The sequence below is a fragment of the Desmodus rotundus genome, chromosome 12 (assembly GCF_022682495.2).
Source record: "Desmodus rotundus isolate HL8 chromosome 12, HLdesRot8A.1, whole genome shotgun sequence".
NCBI lineage: Eukaryota > Metazoa > Chordata > Mammalia > Chiroptera > Phyllostomidae > Desmodus > Desmodus rotundus.
Genome location: NC_071398.1, coordinates 90,260,744 through 90,286,031, shown reverse-complemented (window position 1 = coordinate 90,286,031; position 25,288 = coordinate 90,260,744). Strand labels below are relative to the sequence as shown.

The 25,288-nt window shown below is 46.4% G+C and overlaps 1 protein-coding gene across 1 annotated transcript in view; it reads left to right on the top strand.

Moving 5' to 3' along the window:
- The window catches only part of LAMC1 (laminin subunit gamma 1), a 106,614-nt gene that overhangs the window by 45,744 nt on the left and 35,582 nt on the right, over positions 1–25,288 (top strand). The window contains exons 2-3 of the mRNA XM_024552833.4: positions 18,795–19,099; positions 23,895–24,025. Of these exons, the coding sequence (XP_024408601.3) occupies positions 18,795–19,099; positions 23,895–24,025 (436 nt within the window). The remainder of the gene's footprint in view (positions 1–18,794; positions 19,100–23,894; positions 24,026–25,288) is intronic.

The window sequence follows — 25,288 nt, the reverse complement described above, 5'->3', positions numbered from 1 at the left end:
CGTGGTTTGATAGCTCATTTCTTTTTATTGCTGAATGGTGTTTCATTGTCTGGATGGACCACAGTCTGTTCATTAATGCACCTGTTGAAGGGCAGCTTAGTTTCTTCCAAGCTTTGGCAATTATGAATAAAGCTGTTCTAAGTATCTATGTGCAGGTGTTTGTGTGGACATGAGCTTCACCTCAGTTAGTGTTAAACACCAAGGAGTGTGATTACTGGTAAAAGTGTGTGTGTTTAGTTTTGTAAGAAACTACCAAACTGTCGTCCAAAGTGGCTGTACTCCCGCCAACAATGAATGAGCGCAGTAATGCTTCTTAATCCTAAAGAGGAGATTGGTATATAGATGTAGTTGGGATGACTTCCTTGTGAGGATGTCATTTGGCAAACGACTGTGCAGTTGGAGGGGTCAGGGTGTGCGGTGTGTGCGCACGTACACGCCGGTGCCTAAGAAAAGGAGGTGAAGGACGGGGACCTCGCATCATCTTCCATTTTGCAAATTACCGTGGCCACCCAGAGACCGCGGGTTCCATTTCAGAATCGTTGGTGGAAATACAGCCCTGTGCTAATGTGGTTACAGTACTGATGCTTCCATTCCGTTAGCGTTGATGAACGCGTCTGTGGCGTTTTCGGTGTGTGCCCGGACCTCTACAGATGGCGTCTCTCGAGGTCTGTTAGGATCAGAGCCAACTGAGTCCTAGTGCTGGGAGTTGGAGCGAGAACTGTGACCTTGGACGTGCTCTTTAGAGTCAGGGTAGGTTCCTGGTGAGGTGTCCCCGGCTAGAGCCTTGATGGTGGACGGTGTCATCATTCGTCCTGTTAGTGACATTGTGGAGCAAGGGCTCTCTGGCCTTGGATAGCATGGCTCGTGCACAGGTAGTCCAGTGCTCAAATGCCCACATGCCGGCCATCCTGGCTATCGATTCTTCGACGTTTTTGGCTTTCACAGTGACCTGCATGGGTGGGAGGACTTCAGAGGAGGCCAAGAAAGGTGATCGTTTTTTAATTGGTACAAGGCAAATAAGAGAAAAAGAAGATTTTCTTCTCTCTGTGTTACTCTGTTACCATTAAGGGTGCCTTCCACACTACCGTTTTCTACTGATCTCTATACTGGTATTCTTTCGTTGTGTTAGTGTTGATGATGGATGATTGACCTGCCTTTAAAGTAGGGATAAACTGGGAGGGGATGGAAGAGTCTCATGCAGGGCATCCTTCCACCTGGGTGACTTGTGGCTACTGTGTGGGAACACACGGGGATCGTACCAGGACGAGTGGCCGACCTGCCGCCCACATGCTACCAGCCCTGTATCGGGGTGTTCGGGGACGGACACTAGTGTGGGTGCTGTTGTGTCCCGTATTGAAGAGTTCTCGTACAGACTCCCCCTTGGGGCTCCCATCTTGTTTCTTTTGCGTAGTAACATGCATTTACCATCTGTGTTAAAGACAACCGCAGAGATTAAGCTATTTCTTATTTTCCCTTTTAGAAGATTTTAAAAAACAGGTTTTTGCCATCTTGATGATGTAAAAACTTTTAGGGATATAGGCAAAATAATCAGAGGTCTATTTAAAGTATTTAATTAATGTGTTTCAATAAAATGAAACATTAGGGTGGTTTTCCATCTTCTTACATCTTATGGCACCATCTTACTCTAATTCTTTACCTACATCTCTGACATTGGTGATGGTTCAAGTCGCTTTTAAGCCCTCGGCAGTTCTCCAGATCATATTACGTATCCTCATTTCCATGAATAAATTGTTTGCTTTTAAAATGTGTATGAGATTACTATCAGGGAAATTTGAACTTAAGCCACGTATACCGATTCATGTAACATCAGTTTATACCATTTCCATTGTTTTCTATTTGGGATCTTCACAATGTAGCCACTTACTCTGCTGCCCAATAAAGCATCCTTTAAAAGGCTTATTATTTACAGTATTCAGCACTTTTAGTTTTAAAGCCATATGGTTAGTTTCTTTGCCTCCTAACAAACAAACAAACAAACCTTCTATCCTGCATTCTTTATAAACTTCCAAAACTTGCATTGTTTGAGGTCATTTCAAGCTAATTTGATTTCCCCACAGTAATATGTGGTCTAAAATAAGGTAATCGGGAAACTTAGAAAGAACTGGAATACAAAGCAGTTCTCCCATTTCTGAAAGGGGAGAAATCCCTTTGTTTCCAGGCCTGTGTGGTATTAGAACCAATCTCTGCCCAATGCACTCATTTAAGTTCTCTGCGGGTTCCTTATAATGCTTCCTTTTTAAAATCCCGTCATTAAGAGTGACAGTCCAGGCCTTCTACTCAGTGTGATATTCTTAAAATTCGTACACCGAAATCTCTGGAGATGCGCTGAAAGAAAATGCAGGTAAGGGTGTATATTGTATCGATTGGTCTATTGTGCCCAAAACACCCGTTGTATCGTATCAGTTACTCAGAAGAAGAAACCTCAGTTTATGCATAACCGCTTTGTAAAAGTTCAGGAAACCATCCACGTGGGATCCGCCCGCCCTGTTTGTGCCTTTCCCGAAACCGAGCCTGTCTGCTCTGTGCTCCGTGCTGCACTTTGCTTTGGGGTCCCGCTAGAGGGGACTTCCGGAAGGCAGAGAACACATCCTTGCGTGTTCTGTTCTGGCGGACCTTCAGATGATGCTTGGAAAGTCATGCAGACAGTTGGCGCCACTAAAAAATGTTTAGAAGCGTGCTTTTTCAATTCTAAAGACACAGAAAACTGGCAAAAATTGATTTACGCTCGTACTCTCCTTTTGTCCTTGTTTTCTCCCACTTAGCCCTTTTTCCCATTCTCATATGCCTTTCATTTTTCATACTAACATTTTTCTTTTTCAGTTCTCACTGGACACTTAAGAACTTGAAATGTTTTGACCCTTAGCGTGTGCCCACTTAGTCTGACCTTTTAGAAGAGTTCTAAAAAGATTTGGAAACGGTGCTAAGCATAGGCAGGCAGATGAGGAAATGTAATGCCCATATCTATTTTAAAATACACAGACAGGCCCTGGCCGGTGGCTCAGTTGGTTGGAGCATCATCCTGTACACCAAAAAGGGTTGCGGGTTCAATCCCCGGTCCACCAGGATGCATATCAGGAGGCAACTGATTGGTGGGTGTTTCCCTCTCGCGTCGGTCCCCCTTTCACTCTCTCCCCCTTTCTCTCTCTTTAAAATCAATAAAAACGTATCCTTAGGTGAGCATTAAATTTTTTTTAAATTAAAAAGCATAGGCAGGCCTGTTTCATGCCAAATGACACAGTCCTGTGAAGTGGTGGTCTTGCCATTTTATTGCCATGGAAAGAACAAAAACGGGGAGAAATCTAGGGGAGGCTCCTTGACTTCTCCGGGTGGAATCGCTGTGAGCAGAGGGCTCCAGCGCTGGTCGCAATTCTAATCCGCCTACGAGCGGAAGTCAATGGGGCCTTTGTTCCAAGCTTGAGGAAGAATGCGTGAGCCAAGCAGTGGTGGGAATTCAGTTCAGTTCCACGGTTGTGTGGACCGGGCTGATTTTCAAAGGGCTCCAGACATTTACTTTTGCTGGCGAGAGACAAAAGAGCAGAAAATCCGTTTTTTTCTTGCTACTGAAGAACTTACTGGACCACATTGCGTGTCATTTGTCCTTGTGGCTGGATGCGGACAGAGATGTTTGGTTATTTGTGTAGAGCCACAGATCAAACTGCTTCGTCTTTGGTGCAGATGGAAACCAAAAGTTGTCCTTTCCTCATCCAAAGATGAAGCAACCATTTGAGAACCTTGTGCTCAGTCGTTAGAAAAGTTTTCCCCTTAAAAAAGGAACTTGTAATTTCTGCTCTACTTTGTAGATTATAGGACTTGACCAGGCACAGAATATTGGCAGAGCGTTGTATGGGTTCAGAAAACTGCTTAAGTCCTTAAAGAACCGAAGTGAATTGGAAGGTATCTAATATTTCATGTTTCCGATGTCATTTGTCTTAGTGGAATCAGGTCCTATGGCATTTCTCTGCAATGCACTTACAAGAAAAAGGATCTGGGATCTAGTGAGGGAGGCATCCTTACAAGGTTCACTAACACTTAAGACTGCAGAATCAAGCTTCTGGGAATTGGATTTTAAAGTCCATTTTGTCAAAACTGCTTTATGGACGAGAATATCAGTGCATGGTCGCTCCGTACTGCCTGGCATAGTTCTGCTCTCACTTCGTGTTTTAATCAATTGCGTCTTCCCTTATAGATCAGATGGAATGCTTTCAGGACGAGGGTTGACTCTGGTTTTATCCGTGTGTCTTCAGTGCCTAACCCGATGGGCATGCAGTACATTTTAGCCTATTGTTGCAAAATGAATGAATCAGTGAATGAACGCACCAGACTTACCTTGGTCCCTCTCTTTGTCCTGTAGGGTTGCTGCTTATTTTATAAGTCAAATACTTCTCTTCCTTTAAAAGACACCAACAGGAATGTACCTCAAAATAAAGGGACGGCAGGAGACAAGCCCGGGTCCTCATTACTTTCTTGTGTGTGTGCAGGGGGCGGGGTATAAACAAAAGATGCAAAAACTAAGTGAGATAATTCCAGGTACCAACAATTCAGTTAAAAAGTGCCCTGAGCATGAGGCATGGAGTGTTGAGTTTCTCAGGAAATACCCAAATGTCTTCTCTGTAGTAGAAATCTCCCCCCAGCCCTGGGCATCAGTCCATCTGCCCCACAGAGAGGAGAGCCTTGCCTCCGCCCTGAAGGCCAACACATGGCAGGCTCCTCCTGGTTGAAGGACTTTGGAACCAGAACTGCTAAACAGAACTTCTTTGGAAGGATTAGGTCAGGCAGGGTTGGTGGCTTCTCGCCCTCTTAGGGCTGCCATCCTGATGAATGGGATTTTTGCCTTTTAGCTTTTAGAAAGGGTGATCTTGTTGAAGGCTGCCACATACAAAGGCTCCTTTTTCAATTGTTCTGTTTTTAAAATCATTGGAAGAAGGTCTTAAAAGCTATCATCTTAAACTTTGTCAGTTTCCAAAAAACCATTGTTTTGTCGTAGAATTCTGTCTGTTGTATGTAGCAGGTGAGTCAGCCTACGGTAAACAAATGTTTACTGATCACCTGTTTGGTGCCAAGAGCAGGCCGGAGAGATGGCAGGGTAGTGCTGTCCCTGAGGGTCAACAGCTTCCTAGCCCTGAAAGCCCCGTAGCGAGCTCTGACTATATTTTCTAACAAATGGAAGGTACTAGAATAGAATATCAGGTTGGATCATGCTGTTGCATGGTTTTATCAAATCCGAGTTCCAAGTCTGTGTGTGTGTGTGTGTACATGTGTGTTTGGGGTTACAAGGTAAAGTTTCTTTTTTACTGTGCATCATGGTCGGAAAAGCTTGAAAAGTACTATTTTAGAGAATACCCAAACAGTATAGATAGGTTTCTTGCTTTTGAATAAGTTAAACTCTTGTAGGGGAAAAGAAACTTCCACAAAGCAGTAAATACTCAAGTACTGAATTCAGGTAGTAAGTGCTCTGCATTCTGAAGAGTTTAGAGGATGATACAGGTTGGACGTGTGGTGGAGACAGTGGCGCCTGAACTAAACCTGGAAAGCTGGGTGGGGCTTGGCAGGAGTGAAGGCTAGAGAACGGCTTGGAAGCGGGACATGGTATGTGGAGAAGAAGGCTCAGGTTATGTTGGAGTGTTCTGGGACCTGGTCTGGAGGTGGGACGTGGAGCACGGTATTTCAGAGTATGAACACCCTGCAATCCCACGCCTGGGGGGTTCGCACAGATTGGGTAGCCGGCACAAGTTTGTACACTGGGGCGTAATAGGACGTAGGCTGGGCTTAGAGAATATTTTCCAACTCCTTCCTAACTCCTCTTTAGTTGTAGAGCTCCTATGGGAATTTCTTCTAGGTGGGTGTTGGATACCAGTCTCTGGCATCAGATCAAAGAGAGGTAGGAGGGACTTTGGCTGCTGTCCAGAATGTAAATAGAAAGGTAGAGCAAGTCCCATTGTGGTGCCTTGGAAGCCCTCCCGTGGGTGAGAGCTGCCGCACTGTCTGTTTGAAATACGGAGAAGGATGGACTTGAAGAACGTTGCTTCTGATACCACCCCTGACTGTTTGCTCTCAGTGGAGAAGGAGAAAGCAGATAAGAGAGGCCCCTGGTTTTGAAGTGCTGGGAATCTGACCCACCTACCTGAAAGGTGCTGTACGAATAATTTGTCATGATCTTCTCTTTGCCTTAATATCCCCTTACTGGATGTGGTATGTACATAAGTTAAAACAATTTTGGGAGTGATCACAAAAATTTTCTCCTCTCTGAAGAGGGACATTGAAACTCTTTGCTATTTTCCTTTTTGGGTGGTTTTTTTTTTTTTTTTTTTGAAAAATAAAAATCCTCTTTACTAATTTAAAACGAACAAGTTTCTGACACTTAATGTACATTAAAGGGAAAGTGATTTAACTAAAAAAATGTGGCTTTAAATGTGACTATTTAAGTAGAAAAAGTGTGTTTAAACACAACTATTTCATCTGTAACAGTAAATACATCGATAATTTCGATCGACTTCTGGTTGGAAGTTTTGATTGTTGCGATAGGTTACCCAAAGTTCTAAATGGAGGCTGTACTCGAGAGTATTGAGTGTTGAATTAGAGTCCTTAGGGAGAATAAGCAGCTCCTTTCCCCCGGGCCTGCAAGCTGGCTTGCAGATAACTGGGAGATTGCAGACCTCTCCGCGGTTTGGTGGGAGCGTGATTTAATCCGCCGTGCGCCAGCAAGTCCAAGCACAGCCCACGAGAGGTGAAGGTATGTGAAGGACACAGACCCTGGTTTCTAAAACATACTGTGTAGCATGTGCACTTCCATTCCTCTGCAAAGAGGGTGGGTGAATGAAAAATGCCAAAGAGGCTGTGTTCGTTTATGCTTGTCTTATGACATAAGGCATCTGCTCACAATCGGTCGCTTGTGGACAGAGTGACAGTTGGCAGCATATTTTTGGTGTACAGCATCCATCCGCCGAGAAGAGCAGACGCACAAGGAGGCCTGTGTGAAGGACTGAATTCCTTCCTGCCTGGAGGACAAGGGAGGGAGGTTCTCTCTCGCAGAGATCGGAGTGTGATCTTGCATTTTCCACTTTGTGGGTGGTGTTCAGCACGCCATCTTTCCTGTGACCCCAGTTTCCGAGAGCTGTGTGAATTGATTCCTTCCTTTCACTGCTGTTACTGCTTACTGGGCGGAGTGAGGGGGCGCCACTGGAAAATGGTGTGACTTCATTCAAGTGTCATTTTCCTTGTCTTTCTGCTTGACGGCTTCGTTTTTGTGGGCCGTATAAGAGCTAAAGGTTATTATGACAGATTTGATTTTGGAAATGAATTAAATCTCCATCCCCTCACCTTTTAACTGCTGATCTTTTTTGCCCGTTCACTGACCTCTCTTCTGCAGGGCATACGATTTTAAAATTTGGGCCGAGAAAATCAGAATTTTCCTCCATTGTCACAAAAAGTATGGAAGACAGAGGAAGCACGCTCAGGAATTTTACAAGATTTATAAGAATTCAAATATACTTGATATCGAGAATTAGTTATTATTTCATAGGTGCAGTTTGCCAGCCTTAGGTTCAAAACCATTAACCCTGTGTCCAAAGGCTCGAGTCTGGAAGGAGGCGCACTCAGGGGCCTCTGAGTTTTTCTAACATGAAAAATAAAAGGCCACCCCATAGGTCCGGTGTGAAAGCTGGGAGAGACTTCAAAACCTAGAATATCAAGTCTGCACTTTTCGAGTGTTCTGCTGACTCTCTCATCAATCTCAGTCTTCCCCCTTCCTCTCCCTCTCCTTGTTCTTACCCTCAGCTTCCGCCTCGCCCTCTCTCTAATATCAATATGAATGTCTGGTACTTTGCTCTTAAGCCTGTATGTATATATTTTTAAAATACATACCTGAAATTTCTTCTCTAAAAAGTAAATATTTCTACATTGGTCTTTAACCGGCAGCATGTAACACCCTCCCAGAAAATGCCAACACTGCCCGACACAGACTGGGATTAAACAAGTCTAGGCTTCTACACAAAGGAGAAAAAGTGCTTCTTATCTTTTTGAGAATGCCGAAGCAGAAGTTAACTCTTTGCTCCCAGATTAGTCCCTTGCCGTTGAGAATTGGTGTTGGTCTGGTGTCATTTTATTAAATATCAGTAATTGTTGGGAGGAGGTAGGAAGGACAGGAACCAGAAGGGATGGCGAAATTTAGTTTACAGAGAATCTGGACCATTGTCAGCTTGGAAAGAGCACTGTGAAAACCTCCAGCAGCAGGTGGGTTTTCTCAAGATCAAACATCTATTTCTACTTGGGAAATATTTGTTCCCCCCCGGGAAATAGAGTCTCGAGGATGCAAGTTGAATGACAGAGGAAATTGGCATGAAGAAAAATGTTGGAGAGTTGGGGTTCAGTTGGCACAGTCACCCCAAGCCCCCTTGGATATGGAGTGAGCAGCCGCTGTGGAGTTTAACATCTGTATGCATCTTAAAGAAGAGGAACCGCTATGATTCCGGGCCACCGCTCTGGCCTGTGCAGTTAACACTTGCAATAAATTTCACCTTGAGATCCATGGCACGTGAAAGTCCAAGTCACCGCTCATGAGGGCCTCGGTTCATTCTGCAGTGCGAGTGGCACCAGCCTCAAGCCTTTTCCTACTAGAATCTTCAAAGGGTGGGAAGCAGTGTGAAGAGTTTACAATGGCGCAAGTATTTCTCAAATGCGCATAAAAATCACCTGGAGTGCTTTTTAAAACACAGATTTGGGGAACTCCTCCAGACCCTTCTGGGGGATCAGGTGTGGCCGTTTGCATTGCTTTCAGAAGCTCTCAAGGTGGTCCTAACAGCCAGGCTGTAACCGTACCTTGGGCCGGATTCTGGGAACCTCGGTAGCAGGAAAGCCCCCACCTGGGCTGGTCTCTCGGAGAGGCGCCCTGCAGCTCCTGTGGGTTTTGAGCTGTTTTGGTATCAGACAACTTTTTAATCCAGATACTTAAATAATCCCGTTAATTCCTTTATTTTTGTTAATTCTGTTATTACTTTTTTCTTGAAGGAAGTCTTTGGGAAGGCTCTCTCAAAGAACTTCGTTGTGGACCAACACTGGTCTCTTACCCACTGTAATCCATCCACACTGCCGGGGAAGATGCCCACTGTTCAGTGCTACACTGGACCTCCCCGCCATTGAAACACATGCTGTCTTCCCACCTTTAAAAGCCATTTCTCCTTGAACTCCCTCTTCTCCCCTCCATCCACCATCTCATTCCTTTATAGCAAAATTACTTGGAAAGATGTCTTTGTTCGCAGTCTCCAATCTCCCCCTCCCACCCCTAGCCCCTCCCAGACATTCTCTGGCTGTCCTCCCTCTCACTCTGCCCAGCCAGTTGTCAGGTAACCTCCAGGCTGTTAAATCCAGCGGCCAGTGCTCAGTCTTCATCTTTATCAACCTTTCGGGAGAACTTGACTCAGTTGATTATTCTCTCCTTGAAAAAAAAATTTTAAACTTGGCTTCTAGAATTCAACTCTGTTGACTCTCTTTCTGCTTTAGTGGCTGTTCCTCTTGAGTTGGCTTTGCTGAGTCTCCCTATCTACCCCCCGCCTCCATCTCTAAAAGTTGGCATCTCTGAAGACCCAGCTTGGGACCCCTTATCTATGTTCCCTCCCTAGGTGTTTTCACCTAGCCCTGTGGCCTTTGGTTCTGTCTGAGTAATGATGGCTTCCAGACTTCCTTCTCCTCCCCGGACCTCTCCCTGAAGTCCAGACTTTATTGCCCGCTTGACATCCCCACTCAGAAGTTTCGTGAGCATCTCAAACTGAAAGTGTCCAGAGCTGAATCCCCAGTTTGCTTTCGCTCCGTCCCCGCTCCCGTTCCTCCCGTGTTCTTCACTCTCTCAGTAAATGGCAGCTGCTTCTCTCTGGTTGTTTATGGAACAGCTTACACCTTACATCAGTCCATCAGTAAAATTGGTTTGCTTTACCCTCAAAATACGGCCCCGGAATCTGATCACTGCTCTCGGCTTCTGCCCTGGACCAGGCTACTGTTAACTCATGTCTGGATGATTGCAGAAGACCCCTGACCAGCCTTCTTGTCTCTAGTCTCCTGTGTCATCTATTGTCAATAAAGCAGCCAGAGCGATCCTTTTAAAATACTAGTCAGATCATGGTATTGCCTTGTACAGAATCCTCCGGTGAGTGTTCATCTCATTCAGAGTGGAAGCCAGTCTTACAATGGCCCATAAGGCCTATGTGATGGGCAGGCCCTGCTCCCCTCCACTTCTCTGACCTTGTCCCTTATACATCCTGCCCCACTGGCCCCATCACCTTCCCTGGAGCTTGCCAGCATGCTCCTGCCTCGTGGCGTTCACATTTGTCCTTCCTGGAATGCTCTTCTCCCGGACATGTTTCACTTCTTCCTGGTTCTTCTCAGATGTCCCTCTCCACCTCAGGCCATCCCTGGAGACACTGTTAAATGGCATTCCTCTCCCATGTTTTCCACCCCCGCTTTGCTCTTCACCGGGTCATTTATCATCTGACACACAGGATTTTTGGTTTTGGTTTTGCTTTCTATCCGTCCCTTCCCCACCTCCACTCCCTACTGTACCCTAAGCCCCACAAAGTTGGGACCTTGCCAGTGTGATTCTCATCTGTAGCCCCAGTGCCTAAAACAGTGCCATCGTAGGTGCTGAATAAATGGAAAAAACCGGACTTGGAATTATCAAGACCAGTTATGGCTGTTAACCTTGCTTGACCTAATGGGTGGCTGTGGTAAGAAATTAAGCAATTGTGAAAGCCAAGAAAGACATTTTAGTATTTAAGACATTTTATGGTATTTGTAGTGATATGATCTAGGGAAATAAGGGGCCAGGTTTATTAGGAATTAGAGAAACAGGAGAGTATAAGGCATCCTAGCAAAATGAAGAGCGGGCTATTCTAAATAGCACGTCATGGTGGGCTTCAGCTTAAATTTACTTAGCAAATAGTTGTTGAATAAATGAAAGCACACTGTCGTTCAACTCTCTGGGGCTTTGCATGTGTGTGTGGATGGGAAGGGCTTATTAGAATTCACCTTAGTCTATTATTGCGCCATTATATATAAGAATCTCTCTTTTCCCAGTAAGATTTTCTCACTGTTTTACATTGTTTCCTCTTCTATTATGGATGCAAATCCATGTACAGCCAGTTCTCGATAGTATGTGGATGTCACAGAAGATGTAGTTTGCCATAAAATTGTGGTGTTTCTTTTCTTCTCATAGCTAAACAATTTTACATATTTTTTAAATGTGGGTTCTAATGTTGCAGCTTATATTTCATTGCCTCTTTTTTTCTGTATTTTATATTCCTAGTGTGGTAATGAACTTCCTTGCTTCATTTAGATGACACCATTGTATCCCACGTGTCAGTCAGTTCCCTGTTCCGCAGAGCGGATTTTTTGCCTCAGCTTGGGTGAGTGGGAGTGGATGCTGGCTTCATTCCTCCCGCTCAGCTCAAGGATTTCAGGCATGCTTGTGACCCACTGGCCTGAATCAGGGCTGGTAGTGAGTCTCGTAAGCATGAGGTCTGGGCTGAGAAGGTGTGTGCCCTGCTCTTGGCTTGGAATTTCACTTGGGAATCTTGTCTCTTCTGGCGAAGGTTTCAAGTAAAATGACAGAGGTCTACAAACTAGGATAAATTTATTTTATGTTTTGATGGTGGAAAATATCTCTAGCCTCTAACAGTAATACCCACCTATTCGAAATCCCTCTTCAAGAGTGATTGATGTTCTGGCATTCAGTTAAGAATTCTTTCTGTTCACATAAGCTGTCTGATGATCTTATATTGAAGTAGTGTGTTAACCCAAATCAATTCTGGCCCTTGCGTTTGCTGAAGAGTACGTGGCATTTCTGGATGCTGCAGTTGGGCGATAGAAGCGGAAAGATTTTATGTTTTTTAGATTTGTATCATGCTACACTTAGGTTACTGCTGTGTCCTTTCCCAGCGATAGCCCCAACTAGGAGTTTTGAGAGATGAGGGTCGAACTGTCTTCTTGGGCTTGACTTTAAATTCGGTGCTTTATGGAAACACCTGGTTTCCCTAAGAGGTGACGAGGGTATCCTCCCCAAATCATGCCAATGTATTTCAAGACCTTTGTTTTCCCACTACCTCCTTTGTCATTGCCATACCATTATTTCCATAAATAGCCCGTGGGTAGACTTTTACTGGCTTTAAACAACATTTGAATAAATGGTTCTCTTCACTGCTCTTTCCCCGCCTGCTCTGTTACAGCTCAGGTGGCAGCTTGGGGTTGAAACGCTCTGTAGTCCAGCACTAGTTGTCTCAGCGTGTCTTTCTGTCACGGCAGCGACAGATGTGACAGGAAGAGCTTACTGTGTGGGCTCGGGAAATGCGAACCATGAGGCCTTTTCTTTATTCGTTGGATGCTTTCTGAAATCGTGAATTCCATTGTGTTTGTTTTAGTAAATATAATTAAAAATGACTATTTTATACCGAACTATAAAGGCTACTTATCCTCATTCGTGAGTTGTGCTGATTTAGACGTATTTCCTATGGGATTGTGCCCTTGTGCTGTTGGCATTTCGCTGATTGGCAGAGAGGCCGTGATAAAGGGGCACTGATGTACAAGGGAAAGGACCCGGAGAGTAACTTTTCAGAAACAAGCTGTTTTGAAGATGAGTGTTAGGCGGGAGTCACCAGCCTTTTAACGGGCAAGTGGGACTGAGTTTTCTGGCGGTTGGGATGACTCCTTGGGCCCAGGCCGCTGTGCACGCTGCCATTCCCTCCCTGCCCGCCTGTCTGTGTCTACTTAAGGATCCCACACTCAGCATTAACTTGGCCCTCGGTCATCTTGATCGGCGAGGCCGTATTTGGACAATCTGTCTGCCGAGGTGAAGTGACAACAGCTGGAACGCAGCTGTGCACGTTGTCCTGGGAACTCTTAATCAGCCAGCAGTTACACTCACAGAATGGAAAACATTTTCAAGTGGTTGCTCTTGGTGACTACTGTTTGTGTTAATTGTTTGGAGGATCCCATTTAGCAGGCTAGACATCCATCATCTCTAGTGGACTCTCTGTACTACAACCTTATTAAAGTTTTTATATTCCGAAGATCCCATCTGACCGCAAGGAAAACGGTCATTTTATCATTCTAAGGAGGTCGCCGATAAGAACAATAGTGAATCAGGGACTCCTAGTTTGAAACTTCAGAATGAAATCCCTTTCTTCATCTAATTCAGGCCCCTGAAGGGCATTTTGAAGTTTTGTAAAATTCTGGATGGCCACTGGCGTTCATTACTTCATTGTGAAGAAGGCTATTTTACAAGGAACTCATGGAATTCTCCTGAGCTACGCACAACAGAGAAGCATTTATGTTCCCCAGAAGTCAGTGCTTGAATCCAGTTCTAAGACAGGAAGGGTTTCTCCCCTACTCAGCAATTAGAAATACTTCACCACGTGGGAGGCTTAAGCAGAATTCTTTGGCTCGGCCTGTGCGAACAAAGGCTGATTCTCGTTGTTCTGGCAGCCCCCTCCCCTTCTCTCCTTCCCTCACCAGCAGGAGTTCAGAGCAGGAAGTATTAGTTAATTTTGTGTGCTTCCTTCTAAACATCTGCACTCTAGGCTTTTTCTTTATGGGAGGAATGTGGCGGGGGGAGGGGGAAGGCAGTAGAACACTCGGAAGCTAAATATTTTCTTGAGGGTGTGTGTGTCCGTGGTCAGTCTCCACGCGCGTGCATGTGAGAGGAGGGGTGGGAGAGGTCCTCGTTGTGCGGCTGCTGGAACACTTCCCAGACGTGTACTGACTGATTTTCTTAATTGTTGGCGTGGCGTCTCTATCTGTTGACTTTGACGATCTCGGTGTGAAGACAGGATGGTTAGCTGTCATTGGGCTGTAAACCAGGAGACCTGGTCCTGTTTCCTGCTCACCTGCCATTTAACTAGATCGTGGTGCTTTGTCCACTGTGAAGTGAGGAGGGTGGACAAAGAGTCAGGAAGGGCAGTGTGGTGAGAGAGCCCAGGATAGATCTGTTTAATGGAATAAAAAGTAGCTCCTGACTTTCCAGTTCTTCGTTACCCATGCTCACAAAGAGTTACTTCTGGGTAGCACGGAGAACTAAGCCTTGACTGTCCCACTTTATTTTCTGTATTCGCTTCCATATTTACTCAGAATCGATTCCAAGTGTCCTAAAGTAACTTTAGTCCCCTTATCTTGTCCCTCCATTGTACCTGTAAAGGGGGTGCCAAGGGCAGCCGTAGACAGTCACACCCACACAAAGGTGTCCATGTGAAGTCATGACCTCCTGCCCTCTTCCGCAGCCTTGTCTCTGCCCTGCAAGCCTTCTTTGTTTCTAGTCGGCTTCCTTTGCTAGTCTGTCCCGTGGCGTCTAGGAACTTTCTACATGCTCTTCAAGTAGCCCTCGCCCAACATGCCCCAGCCCCGAGCAGGCGCCCTTGATTTCCACTGCACGGAAATAAAAGGCCATCGGTTAGGATCCTTTCAACTCCCATCCCTTAAAACCTGAGGGGTCGCTTGCATTGGCACCCAGGTGGGAAACAAGGGCGCGAGTTTCCTCCTGCCTGGAGGCGATAGGTACAGGGCACTCAGGCCCAGCTCCATGGCCCCTCTTTCCCTCTCCACCAGCTCAGCACAGCAGCGGGCAGTGTGGTCTCTTATCTCCCATCTGAAAGCCCCTCCCCGCCCCCCAAAAAGAGAAACATCTTCTCTTGAGCCTACACTTCCATCAACTGTCCTCCTCGCCTCGTTCTCCTTCACCTTCCCTGTAGCCGGATGTCATCACAGGTTGGCCACTCTCATTGTGCCTCCTTTCCCCCCATTTTCTACCATGCATGCTCCCTGCCCAGGGGACTTTTCCCCCTCTTGTCCCTGCCTGTGGGGGACTGCTCCTGCCAAGTACAGCAGTGACCTTTGTGGCTTGAAGACAGTGGATGCTTCTTAGTCACTACCTTACTTGACTCTCTTAGCAGATTGTAGCACCATTATATCCTCTTAAAAACCCTCTTGGCTTCTGTGATATTTATACTCTTTCACTTGCTCTCCTCCCTGTAGTGTTCATCTTTTTCTCTGTGTCCCACCTTCCACCTGTGCTCCAAATGGTGATGCTCCTCCACGTGATCTCAAAAGTCTTCTCACTTAACACACTTGCCTCAGTGGTCTTGACCAGCCCAAGTCTTCATTATCTGTCTACATACTAATGAATTCCACACCTATTCATCTAGCTCAGGCATCTCTCCTGAACCTCCAGACCACTCACATCCAGCTCCCTGCGAGATGGCTCCTCTGGTCTAGGTGGCCCGCAGACCCCTCAGCACCAGTGTATCCAAAATCGAACTCCTCTCCCCATCCTGCCCTCCGCCCCTGCCTCCAGTCCTGCTTAACCTCCTCTGTTCTCTGTTTCAGTGGGTGGTACTACTCTCCACTTAGTTGTTTTTAAATTAGAAAACTAGGCGCTATTTTTAATCCTTCCACCTTACGGAATGAGTAAAAGAACACGTGACGATGCAGCAAGATGTCAACAGGGTCACAGCACAGGAGGCTTTCAGAAGTGGCCCCTGCTCCCCATCACCCTCCATCAGCTGCCAAGTGCTGCTGATGTCTGCTGCTCACATCGCACTCGCATCCATTCATCTCTGTCCGTTCCCGCCGTCCCTACTCTTAGTTCAGTCACTGTCATCTCTCCAGGATCACTGCCACATCTTAGTAACTGTTCACCCGGCCATCCTAGTCCTGTCCCTGCCATCCTAGGCTCCACACAGTGGCTGGAGTGATCTCTCTAAAAAATCAAGTCAGATCATGTATTTCCTGACACAAATCCCCCAGTGGCTTGCCATTGTCCTTAAATTGAAGTTGCTCTTTAGCATGGGTTCTGGCCTGGCCTGTTCTGCCTCCTGCTTAGCTTGCCTCCAGCTGCTCTCTCCAGTTCTAGGCATACTCCCCCACTCTGATTCCTGCAGTGACCACTCCTCTGCCCTCGGGGCTTTCACACACGCCCTTGCATCTGCCTGGACGACTGATCCCTTTGGCTTAGCTGCTTCCTCTGCATTCCTCAGGTCTTGGATTTAGATGTCACATCCTCTAAAAAATACTGCTTGTCCTCACAAATCTGGATTACGACTTTCCTCTATGCTCCCAAACCATGATGCCCTTCCCTAGTCATAGCACCCATCACATGGAATCACAGTGGTCTGTGGCCGCCACTGGCTTGCCTGCGACTCAGCGGGCAGTGCACGTGGCTGCCTCGTGGTGTGTGTGGCGAGTGCGTGCCTCCTGCACACATTGCCACGGTGGCTTTTCCTCTTCCAGCTGTGGCTACAGGTTAGGATGAGAAAGGCAGCTCCGAAAAGGACGCTTGGGGAGGGAAGGCCAGCACCAGCAAGCTGGGCTGCTTCCAAGTTCAGTGCTAGCAAAGTTGCTTCTCTGGGGGTGCCAGCAGTGACCACTGCTGTCCATTTCTTTCAGGGTGTGGCTTTGTGCTACAGATGTTGCTCCGGAACCCAAGATACCTTGATCCATTTTACCTTCTCTCCTTTGACCCAGGCTCCTGCAGGTTGGGTTGCTAAAGAGATGTCAGAAAAGTAGACAGAGAGTAGAAAAGTGAGAATAATCTAGAGAGGAGTGAATACGCCTTTGAACATCCCAGGCCACCTGCTCCTGAGACATGCTATGCTAAGTTGTTTTGCCATTCTAGAATGTCTTAGATACGTCTCCGGAATGTCCTAAGTACTGTATTATAACCTCACTCTCATTCAAAGGTGACTTGACATTTTTTGCATAGTAAAGAGACATTTTAAATTTGCGTCCTTTTAACAGGAGGGTTGTAAACTGTATTTCCATGGCTTGTGTCCGGGCGAAATGTCGTACTGCCTCCCAGGGAGGAGAGCTAGGCTGGGCTAACACCCTGTGGCCCTATACCAGGTGGCCCCTGGAGCAGCCAGGCCTTTATGCATGCACATATCCAGGGTCCTAGGTCAGGGATTTTCTTCTAAACTCTATTATAATACCTTGTATTTGTGTAGAGTTTTACAATTAATCAAATATATAGAAGATCTTAGTTTGACTTTGTAACTACTCTTTGAAGTAGGTGGCTCAGGGATTAGCCTCCTCATTCTTACAGAGGGGAAATAGGAGAGCAGAAATCACACAGCTAGTCACTGAGGGGGGCAGGACCTGAACTCAGGTCTTACAATGCCCAGTCCTGTGTTCTTCCCATCATGCCACAGGCCTTTGTGTGTTTCATGTATGCGAGGGACAGTTAATTAAGGCTCTCTTAAGATCAGGACCAGTTGGCAAACAGTCAGATACGGCTCATCACAGCAGTTTTATTGTAAATAGGCTGGATTGAAGAACAGACCCTAGACACCCAGCTTACATGGACTTCCTGCTCTTACTCCATGCCTCTCCTCTCCCCCACCACCTCCTTGCCCCCGCTGAACTCACCAAGTCCCAGATCCGTACTGGGACAGCAACGGGCCTCCCCTGCATGGAGGCAGAGGTGCTGTCTCTCACTGAGGAGTGCAGGAGGGCAGACGGACTCGGCCAGGCAGCTGGAGAGGGAGCTGAGCAGTTTCCAGGCCATCCGTGAGCATCACCCCCCTGGGAATGAGTGGGCACAAGGAAGTGAGAGAAGGGCAGAAGTCTGTCCTAGCACTTTGGGGTGCAGGAGCTCCTCTTCTGTGAGCTGTGTAGGGGAGGAGTAGGATGGGTCTTCTTCTGGAGTTAATTCGCTTGGAGAGTACAAGGACCCCTGGTCTGATACATCCTATCCCTGAAAGCGTGTACCAGGGGACTGAGCTTGTCATTGTGCCTAGCAAATACTGCTTGACTAAATTGTGATCTTCACTCTCGCACCGAAGCAGCAAAGTAAAGACAGTGTCAGGGATAGAAACACCCGGTGTATAAGGATGAGTGGGGATGGAAAACAGTTGCACGTTACCTCTGGCACCCACCTGAAGGCACGCTGGCTGTCAGGCAGCCACGGCACCCTGGCTGTCAGACCGCACTCTGGCAGCTGCCTGGAGCCGCTGACCTGGTGCCGGGTGACACTTCTCCCGGAGGGTTGGCAGGCCACTGACTCCTCCCTTTGCCGCCCTTCCCGATCACAGCTCACCGCTCATGTGTCCTCTTTTGGACATGTTGAAACACGGTTTCTGGAAGCCACCATTGCCCTTTTTTCTTTCTTTTTCCCTGTCTTCATTCAGCCACTGGAATAACCCTTTTCTTCTTTTCTGCTCTACTCCTCATGCTGTGTCTCAGTCCCTGTCCTTCCCCCCGTCTCAGGTTTCTCTCTCTCAGCCTGGTAGAATCGTAGCATCACAGTGTCACAATATTCTTCCTGCCTCAAGAAGCAGTATTGCAGTTAATAAGGAATGCGTTTCAAAAATGTTTTGGAAGTACCCAGAATACCCATTTAGAAAGTCAAAAAATGTTTTCTATCCTCTAATAAGCTTTTGCTGAGGCACCACCATTAAGAATAAATGTGCTTTTTAAATTCAGCTTTATGTTTAATAGTGTAAATACAGTATTAATATACGCTGCAATTTTCGTGGCAAACCACCTACATCAAAAGTAGGCTTTTAGGAGCTAACTTAGAGCTGAGCCGTAACTCGTTACTTCTCTGGGGAGGCGTGCACTCCTCCAGGTTTAGAATAGCCTACGGGGCACAGCCAATGTGCTGTGTGTTCTGGAACCTTCTTAGCCTAGTGTGCAGAGATTGGTTCGCACACTCTTTCTCTGTCAAGAACCAAACCACACTAGGAGGAGAGGGAATTTCTTGGCTTCGTACCTGACGTGAGAACTTTGATGTGCTTGTCCCACAGGAAAAGCTTTCGATATCACATACGTGCGCCTCAAGTTCCACACCAGCCGGCCGGAGAGCTTCGCCATTTACAAGCGCACGCGGGAGGACGGGCCCTGGATCCCCTACCAGTACTACAGTGGCTCCTGCCAGAACACCTACGTCAAGGCCAACCGCGGCTTCATCAGGACAGGGGAGGACGAGCAGCAGGCCTTGTGCACAGACGAGTTCAGTGACATTTCCCCTCTCACCGGGGGCAATGTGGCCTTCTCTACCCTGGAAGGAAGACCCAGCGCCTACAACTTCGACAACAGCCCCGTGCTGCAGGTAGGCGTCCAGAGGTTGGCTTTGGAGCCGGCTGGCTCTTCCATGTACAAGATGAGGAAGACTATGATAAGGGGCACCTGTGGTCCCACCTGTAAGGTCGGGGGTACAAGTAGAGTCTACTCCAGCAAGACCAACAGCTGGACTTTATTTTGCCCCCCTGCGCACTCTCGCTAAGTGAAGGAAAGCAGTTTTGTTCCTGTCCCGAAGTTCACGTTTGTTCTCATGTTCTCATGCACTTGCAGATATATCCTGGGATATACAAACTTTACAATTTTTTTAAAAAGTTCAACAGTTTTAACTTTCGTGTCTGTACTTGAAGTGGAAACAGTTTGCTTCTGACCTTTTGAAAAGGGTATTTGAACCAATCTACCCAGTTTTCTCACATCCTTTCTTACCTCTTCTTTGATTGGACAAAATAAAAAAGTATTGGGTTGGCCAAAAAGTCCATATGGTTTTTTCCATAAAATAAAAGATTCATTTTCACCAATAACTTTATTGATTTGGATATTTTGAGTATGTTAGCTATCCCTGCACAGTATAATATTGTTTTTTCTCAATTAACGTCTGTATTTGATCGCTATCAACTTCAACTGACCTACCCAACTGTGGAGCATCATCCGGCGAGACATCTCCAGCAAACCACTTTTGACACGTTCAATCAGTCGCAGCACCTTCTCCATACACTGCACAACTCATTTTTGCATTTCATTTGCGTTTTTACCTTTCTTGAAATAATAAGCATAATATGCCAAAAACATTGTGTATTTTCTTCCATCTTCACTATTAAAATGTCTACACAAAAATTCACCAATTTTGATAAGTTCTTTTAAAATGCACACTGATATGACAGCTGTCACAATACAATCTAACAGAAGTGTTTTTGAAAGAAGTTAAAGACACCTAAGTGCTACTAGAGCTGTCTTATGGAAACAACCAGACAAACTTTTTGGCCACTCCAATATTTTATTAGCAAGAGGGAACAATGGAAGCGGGACAGTTAAGAATGCCATGTCCCTTGTTATTGTGCGAGGGAATGCTGACTGGGTTTTTCTGGCACTGTTGTCAATCATGAGAACTCCCCATCTCCTGAAAGCACTGGGGTTTGTCACAAGATGAAAATTTAGGTACCCACCCCGGTATAGTGCTCAAGCCTTGTCATAGAAACTTCCCCTATTTAGCAATAGGAAGAATAGAGATTTTTTTTTCCTCAAATCCTGTGTACATATGTGGAGTCTTTCTGTATTGCCTAGATTTCTGTGAATTTTTTTATGTTCTGGCTGTTTGCTCATGGAGAGACTGGCGAGCCTCATACTGCACTCAGCACATTAAGCCAGAATTGGAGACACTCCTGTCCTGTGGCTGAAACTAACACCTAAATGGGGGCATCCTGTGTTCATCGACTGAGACGAGAAATACTGGATGTGGATTTGCAAACGCCATGTATGTTTTGTGAAGAGCTGTTGAGATTTTGCGGTAGGGAATCCCCCATTTGGGGGCGGGGCTTCATGCTTTAGTGTCTTCTCGTTCTTTCTCTCTGGGGCTTAGGGTGTTCAAGACTCTTTCTAATTTGGTTTTGTGGTCTTGGACAGTGGCCAAAGCTGAGAACACATTTCTCTGTGAGTCCAGTTCTTCTCTTCCATTGTGTTTCTGTAAGCTGCTGTCTGGGAGATTATAAATCTTGATTTTGGTGAGCTCTGAGGTTGTAGTGACCAGTGAATATGTTTGCAATGGTCTTTCAGGAAAGCGTTTCTAACGCCGGCAGTAAGAGGTGTGTGAAGTCAATGGCAGGAAGAAGAGCCGACTTCGGTAGATGAAAGAGCAGGAGACTGTGTGCCTAGGAGAACAGGGATCTGTACCTACTCTTTAAGTTGGTTGTGCAAACATGGGCTAACTTCGCTTCTTCCCACACAGATTGCCGTGTTTTACTCTCCTGGAGAGGCAGCAGCATAGGCAAAGGGAAGAAGCAGTGGCATAATAATGCTGGGACTGGTTTTCCGGCAGCTTTGCTAACTCTGTGCCTTGTCAGCCTGTCTTGAAGCTGTTTCTCCAGCCCTGGGAAGTCTGCTGTTTGCTGCTCTTATTCCACAGGAGCTCACGAGGCTTAATGTGGTACAAATGCTGTGTGCGCCTGCGGCGGGTTTGGTCAGTGGGTGTCATTGGGCAGAAACATTAATTCTGTGGCTCTGGACAGAAGAGCTCTGGCTCCGAGATCCAGTTGCCAGTGAGGTTTAACTGACTTGACTTTCAGCTGATCTGACAGTGAGGAGGGAAGCCAAGTGTCCTTTCCTCTCGGTCCCCATGCTGCGCTCTGGACGCCGTGGTCTCCCGTCTGGGGGAGGAGACCCCTCCTGGTTTCACTCTATATGAGCATTCCTGAGCATGCATTGATTTAGAATAATACCGTAATTAGCATTTACTACAGCTCTTAATTATAATGTATCACAATGCTACAAGCATTGTTCTAAGCCCCCTAGATATATTAGGTATTCTTTTAAAAGATTTTATTTATTTATTTTTAGAGGGAGAGGGAGGGAGGGAAAAAGGGAGAGAAACATTAATGTGAGAGAGAAACATCAATTGGTTGCTTCTTGAATGCACCCCAGCTAAGGACTGAACCCACAACCTAGGCATGTGCCCTGATCAAACTGATAAACTTTGCAGGATGAAGCCCAACCCACTGAACCACACCAGTTGGGCCAATATATTAGATAAATTAACTCAATTAATTCTCATGACAACTCTGTAAGGTAGATGCTTTTATTATCTCCATTTTACAGATGAACAATCAGAGAACCCAGAGAGGATAAAATAACCTGCCCCAAATCAAACAGCTGTTAAGTGTCCGCACTGGGATTCAGAACCTAGAAAGTCTTACTCCAGGATTTGCTCTGTGGAAGGGTCCCGCTGTGGGAGAAAAGAGAGAAGGCTTAGACTCAGCCCTGAGAAGCTTTTATTCGGGAGTGCTGTGATAAAGGTGAAGGCTGCAGAAGATACAATAAGCATGAAACGCAGAGATATGTTTAGCTATTTATAGCACAGGCAACTCAAGGGTTCCTAACCTTGTGGCCACGAGTGGGAGTCGTTATGGGAGTTCCAAGTTTGGGTGCAGTAAAATCACCATCTCTTTTCCTTTCTAATTATACCTGGGGGCCTCGTGGGGGAGAGCCTTTCTGAGCTCCGTGTGTTGTTCTGTCTCCCAGGTTTGAGCAGTGGCTCTTAGTCAGGGGCGTGCGTCCCCTCACACGTGGAGCCTTCGCAGAGCACAGACGCCCACAGCTCTGCACTAGCTTGATACGTGTCTAGAGGTGATTCTCAGATGCGTTCCCAGGAGGGGACTGGAAGTGGAAGCGGTGTCTTTGGGTGGTTGTATGTCACACACCACTCCAAACTTAAGGGTTTTAAACAGCCACAAGTTACTATTTCTCACTCATTTTTGCAGCCCCAGGCTCACTCCCTGGCAGGTGAGCTCGGAGCTGGGTTTCTCAATCCCTGTCCCTTACATCCTCAAGAAGGCCAGACTAGGCTTCTGCACGGGACGGTGGGATTATTCCAAGAGGACAGGTCCCAGTGCACAAGGGCTTATCAAGCCTCTGCGGGTGTCACATTTGCTGATGTCCCCTCAGCTAAAGCAGATCACACGCCTAGGCCCGGCATTGGCGTGGAATGGGGCTATGCAGGGTGTGGGCACTGGCAGTCATGATTGCTTGGCACCGTTATCCTAACAGCCTACCCCAGATGTAAACATCTGACTAACGTGGGCTCAGTGAAAAGGCATTTATTATAAGGGCCTCGGTCTCCTAAAACCTCGGGGAAAACTGTAACCTCCGTTCTTACCCTTGGCCGTTGTGGTACATCTGCCAAGTCGCTCAGTTGTGGTTTCTTCAGATTTGTTCATTTGCTCAGCAAATGTTATTTGAGCGCCTACTATGCTAGAGAAGCTGCAGGGAACAAAACAAAAACTTCCCGCTTGTGTGGGGCTTACAATTTGCTGGTGACGGTGGCAGAAGCAGACGATATAAATAAAATAGGGAAGGGAAATATGGATTTTGGGGGGGTCTTACCAATTTTAGATAGGGTGGCCAGGGAAGGCATCACAGAGAAGTGACATTGTGGGGAGGATCAAGACAAGACCAATTCTGATTGGTTCGGGCCACTGTGCTGGTTAATTGCTTGGACCTGGTTGTTTCTCCCAGATCTGTTGTAGTGGATTGGGTGTGGAGGGGGAGAGACATGGTGTCAAATGGGCAAAAGGAGACAACGACCAGCGTGTGTTGTACGAGTGTGGTGTCACAGGAGCTCTGTGCCTGCATCTCTGACTGGGTCTGGGGTGTGGAGACAGGCTGGGGAGAAGGGGCACATGTATCAAGTACCTGATGTATGCCAGGCATTTAGAAGTATATTTCATTTAAGCCCCTCAATAGCCTGTGACGAGACTGGTTTTATTCCTGCTTTGAGGGACTCTGGTAAAGTAACAATGCCAATCAAAAAAAGGAAGAGTCAAGAAAGAAAAAAAATATTTTTTTCTTTATTTTATTTTTAAATTTTTATTGTTGTTCAATTACAGTTGTCTGCATTTTCTCCCCATCCCTCTACCCCACCCCAGCCAATCCCACCTCCCTAGGAAAAAAAATACTAAGAAATTACAGGAACCATTGAGTGTTATAGTAAGTGTGATGCTAGGAGAGGACATGCGTGAAATGCTACATGAACCGTCTAGAAAACCTCGTTGCATTCATGCCTCTTACATTCAGCCCCATTGCCTGTTTTTCCTGATTTTATTTTTATTTCCTCCCAGGAATGGGTAACAGCCACTGACATCAGAGTAACTCTCAATCGCCTGAACACCTTTGGAGATGAAGTGTTTAACGACCCCAAAGTTCTCAAGTCCTATTATTACGCAATCTCTGATTTTGCCGTAGGTGGTAGGTAAGTAATCTCTTAAAAACATTGAAAGTGATTGGGGCTTTGGTTGAGAAGTGAATGTAGCAACTGTTTACAGTTATATTAATAATGTTAGACCTCACTACCATGGAAACAAAGTACATAATTAGGTTTTCTAAAACCTTTCTCAAATTAACACACTTAGTGAGTTCTCATTGAGAATTTAAGTGCAAAATTTTATAATAGGCACCACGAAGCTGCCAAAGAAGTGTAGACTGACATGTATCTGCCAAGAAGAACTTGACCTTCTAGGACCCTACAAATGAATGGGCAGGCAGTGCATAAATATGTGAAAAATTAAATACTAGTCTAGTGCCATGTTTTAGATAACAAGATGCCTGAGAACACCACAGAACTGTCAGGCCAGTTAGAGAAGCAGATGGGTTGTAAGCTGGGTCTCGAAGGACAGGTAGGATTCGAGTGAGGGGGAGGGTGTCTGGGTCGCGTACAGGAGGGTGAGCATGTCACGAACGAAAGTTTAGAGTCAAGAGAGTATAGAGCTACTTGACTTAAGGAAAAGCTCTCATACGAACTTGCAGAGTTGTCAACCAGAGAGGGAGATTGGTAGCCAGAGACCTTCCACAGCAGGAGAGAATCTTGGACTTGCATCCCCTGCATTAAACTACGAGGCCTCCAGAGCGGAACCATCCTTTTTGTATGCAGTGTTCCTGGTGCGGGCTGACGCTCAGTCAAAGTTGATGGAAGCTGCCGCCCTGAGAAGTGACACAGTTTTTTGCAGTTGGGCTGCGGTATGGAAACAGTGGATTAGGGCGGTTCGTGTGGGCATGTGTGTAAGAGTAGAGTATGCGTGAGAGAACGTCCGTTCCCGCTCCGATGCTGTGCGAGCAAGGCGGTAGGTGACATCAGGGTGGTAACAGTAGAAAGGAAAGGGACATTTAGATGCGCTGTCTTGTGAAGGAGGAATCACCAGGATGTACTCAAAGGTGACTGTAAGGGTTAGGGAGCAGGAGAATGGTGGTTCCGTGACCCAAGCGGATGAAGAAGAAGAGCCAATTTGGGGAGATCGTGAGTTTGGTTGTAAACACGTGAAATTGAGATGTAAACATCTAAGTCTGCAGCAGTCAAGGGGTTTGGGAGAAGCGTGAGAGCTGCAGCTGTAAATCTGTGACTCACGCCGGTCGTGCTGCGGACCTTTCGGAAATGTTTGTGGCAGCTGGGGCTCTGGAGCTGATTGCTGTCTTCAAGGAAGCCAGTGAGGGAAACGCCCGTGTGCCAGAGCGCATGCTG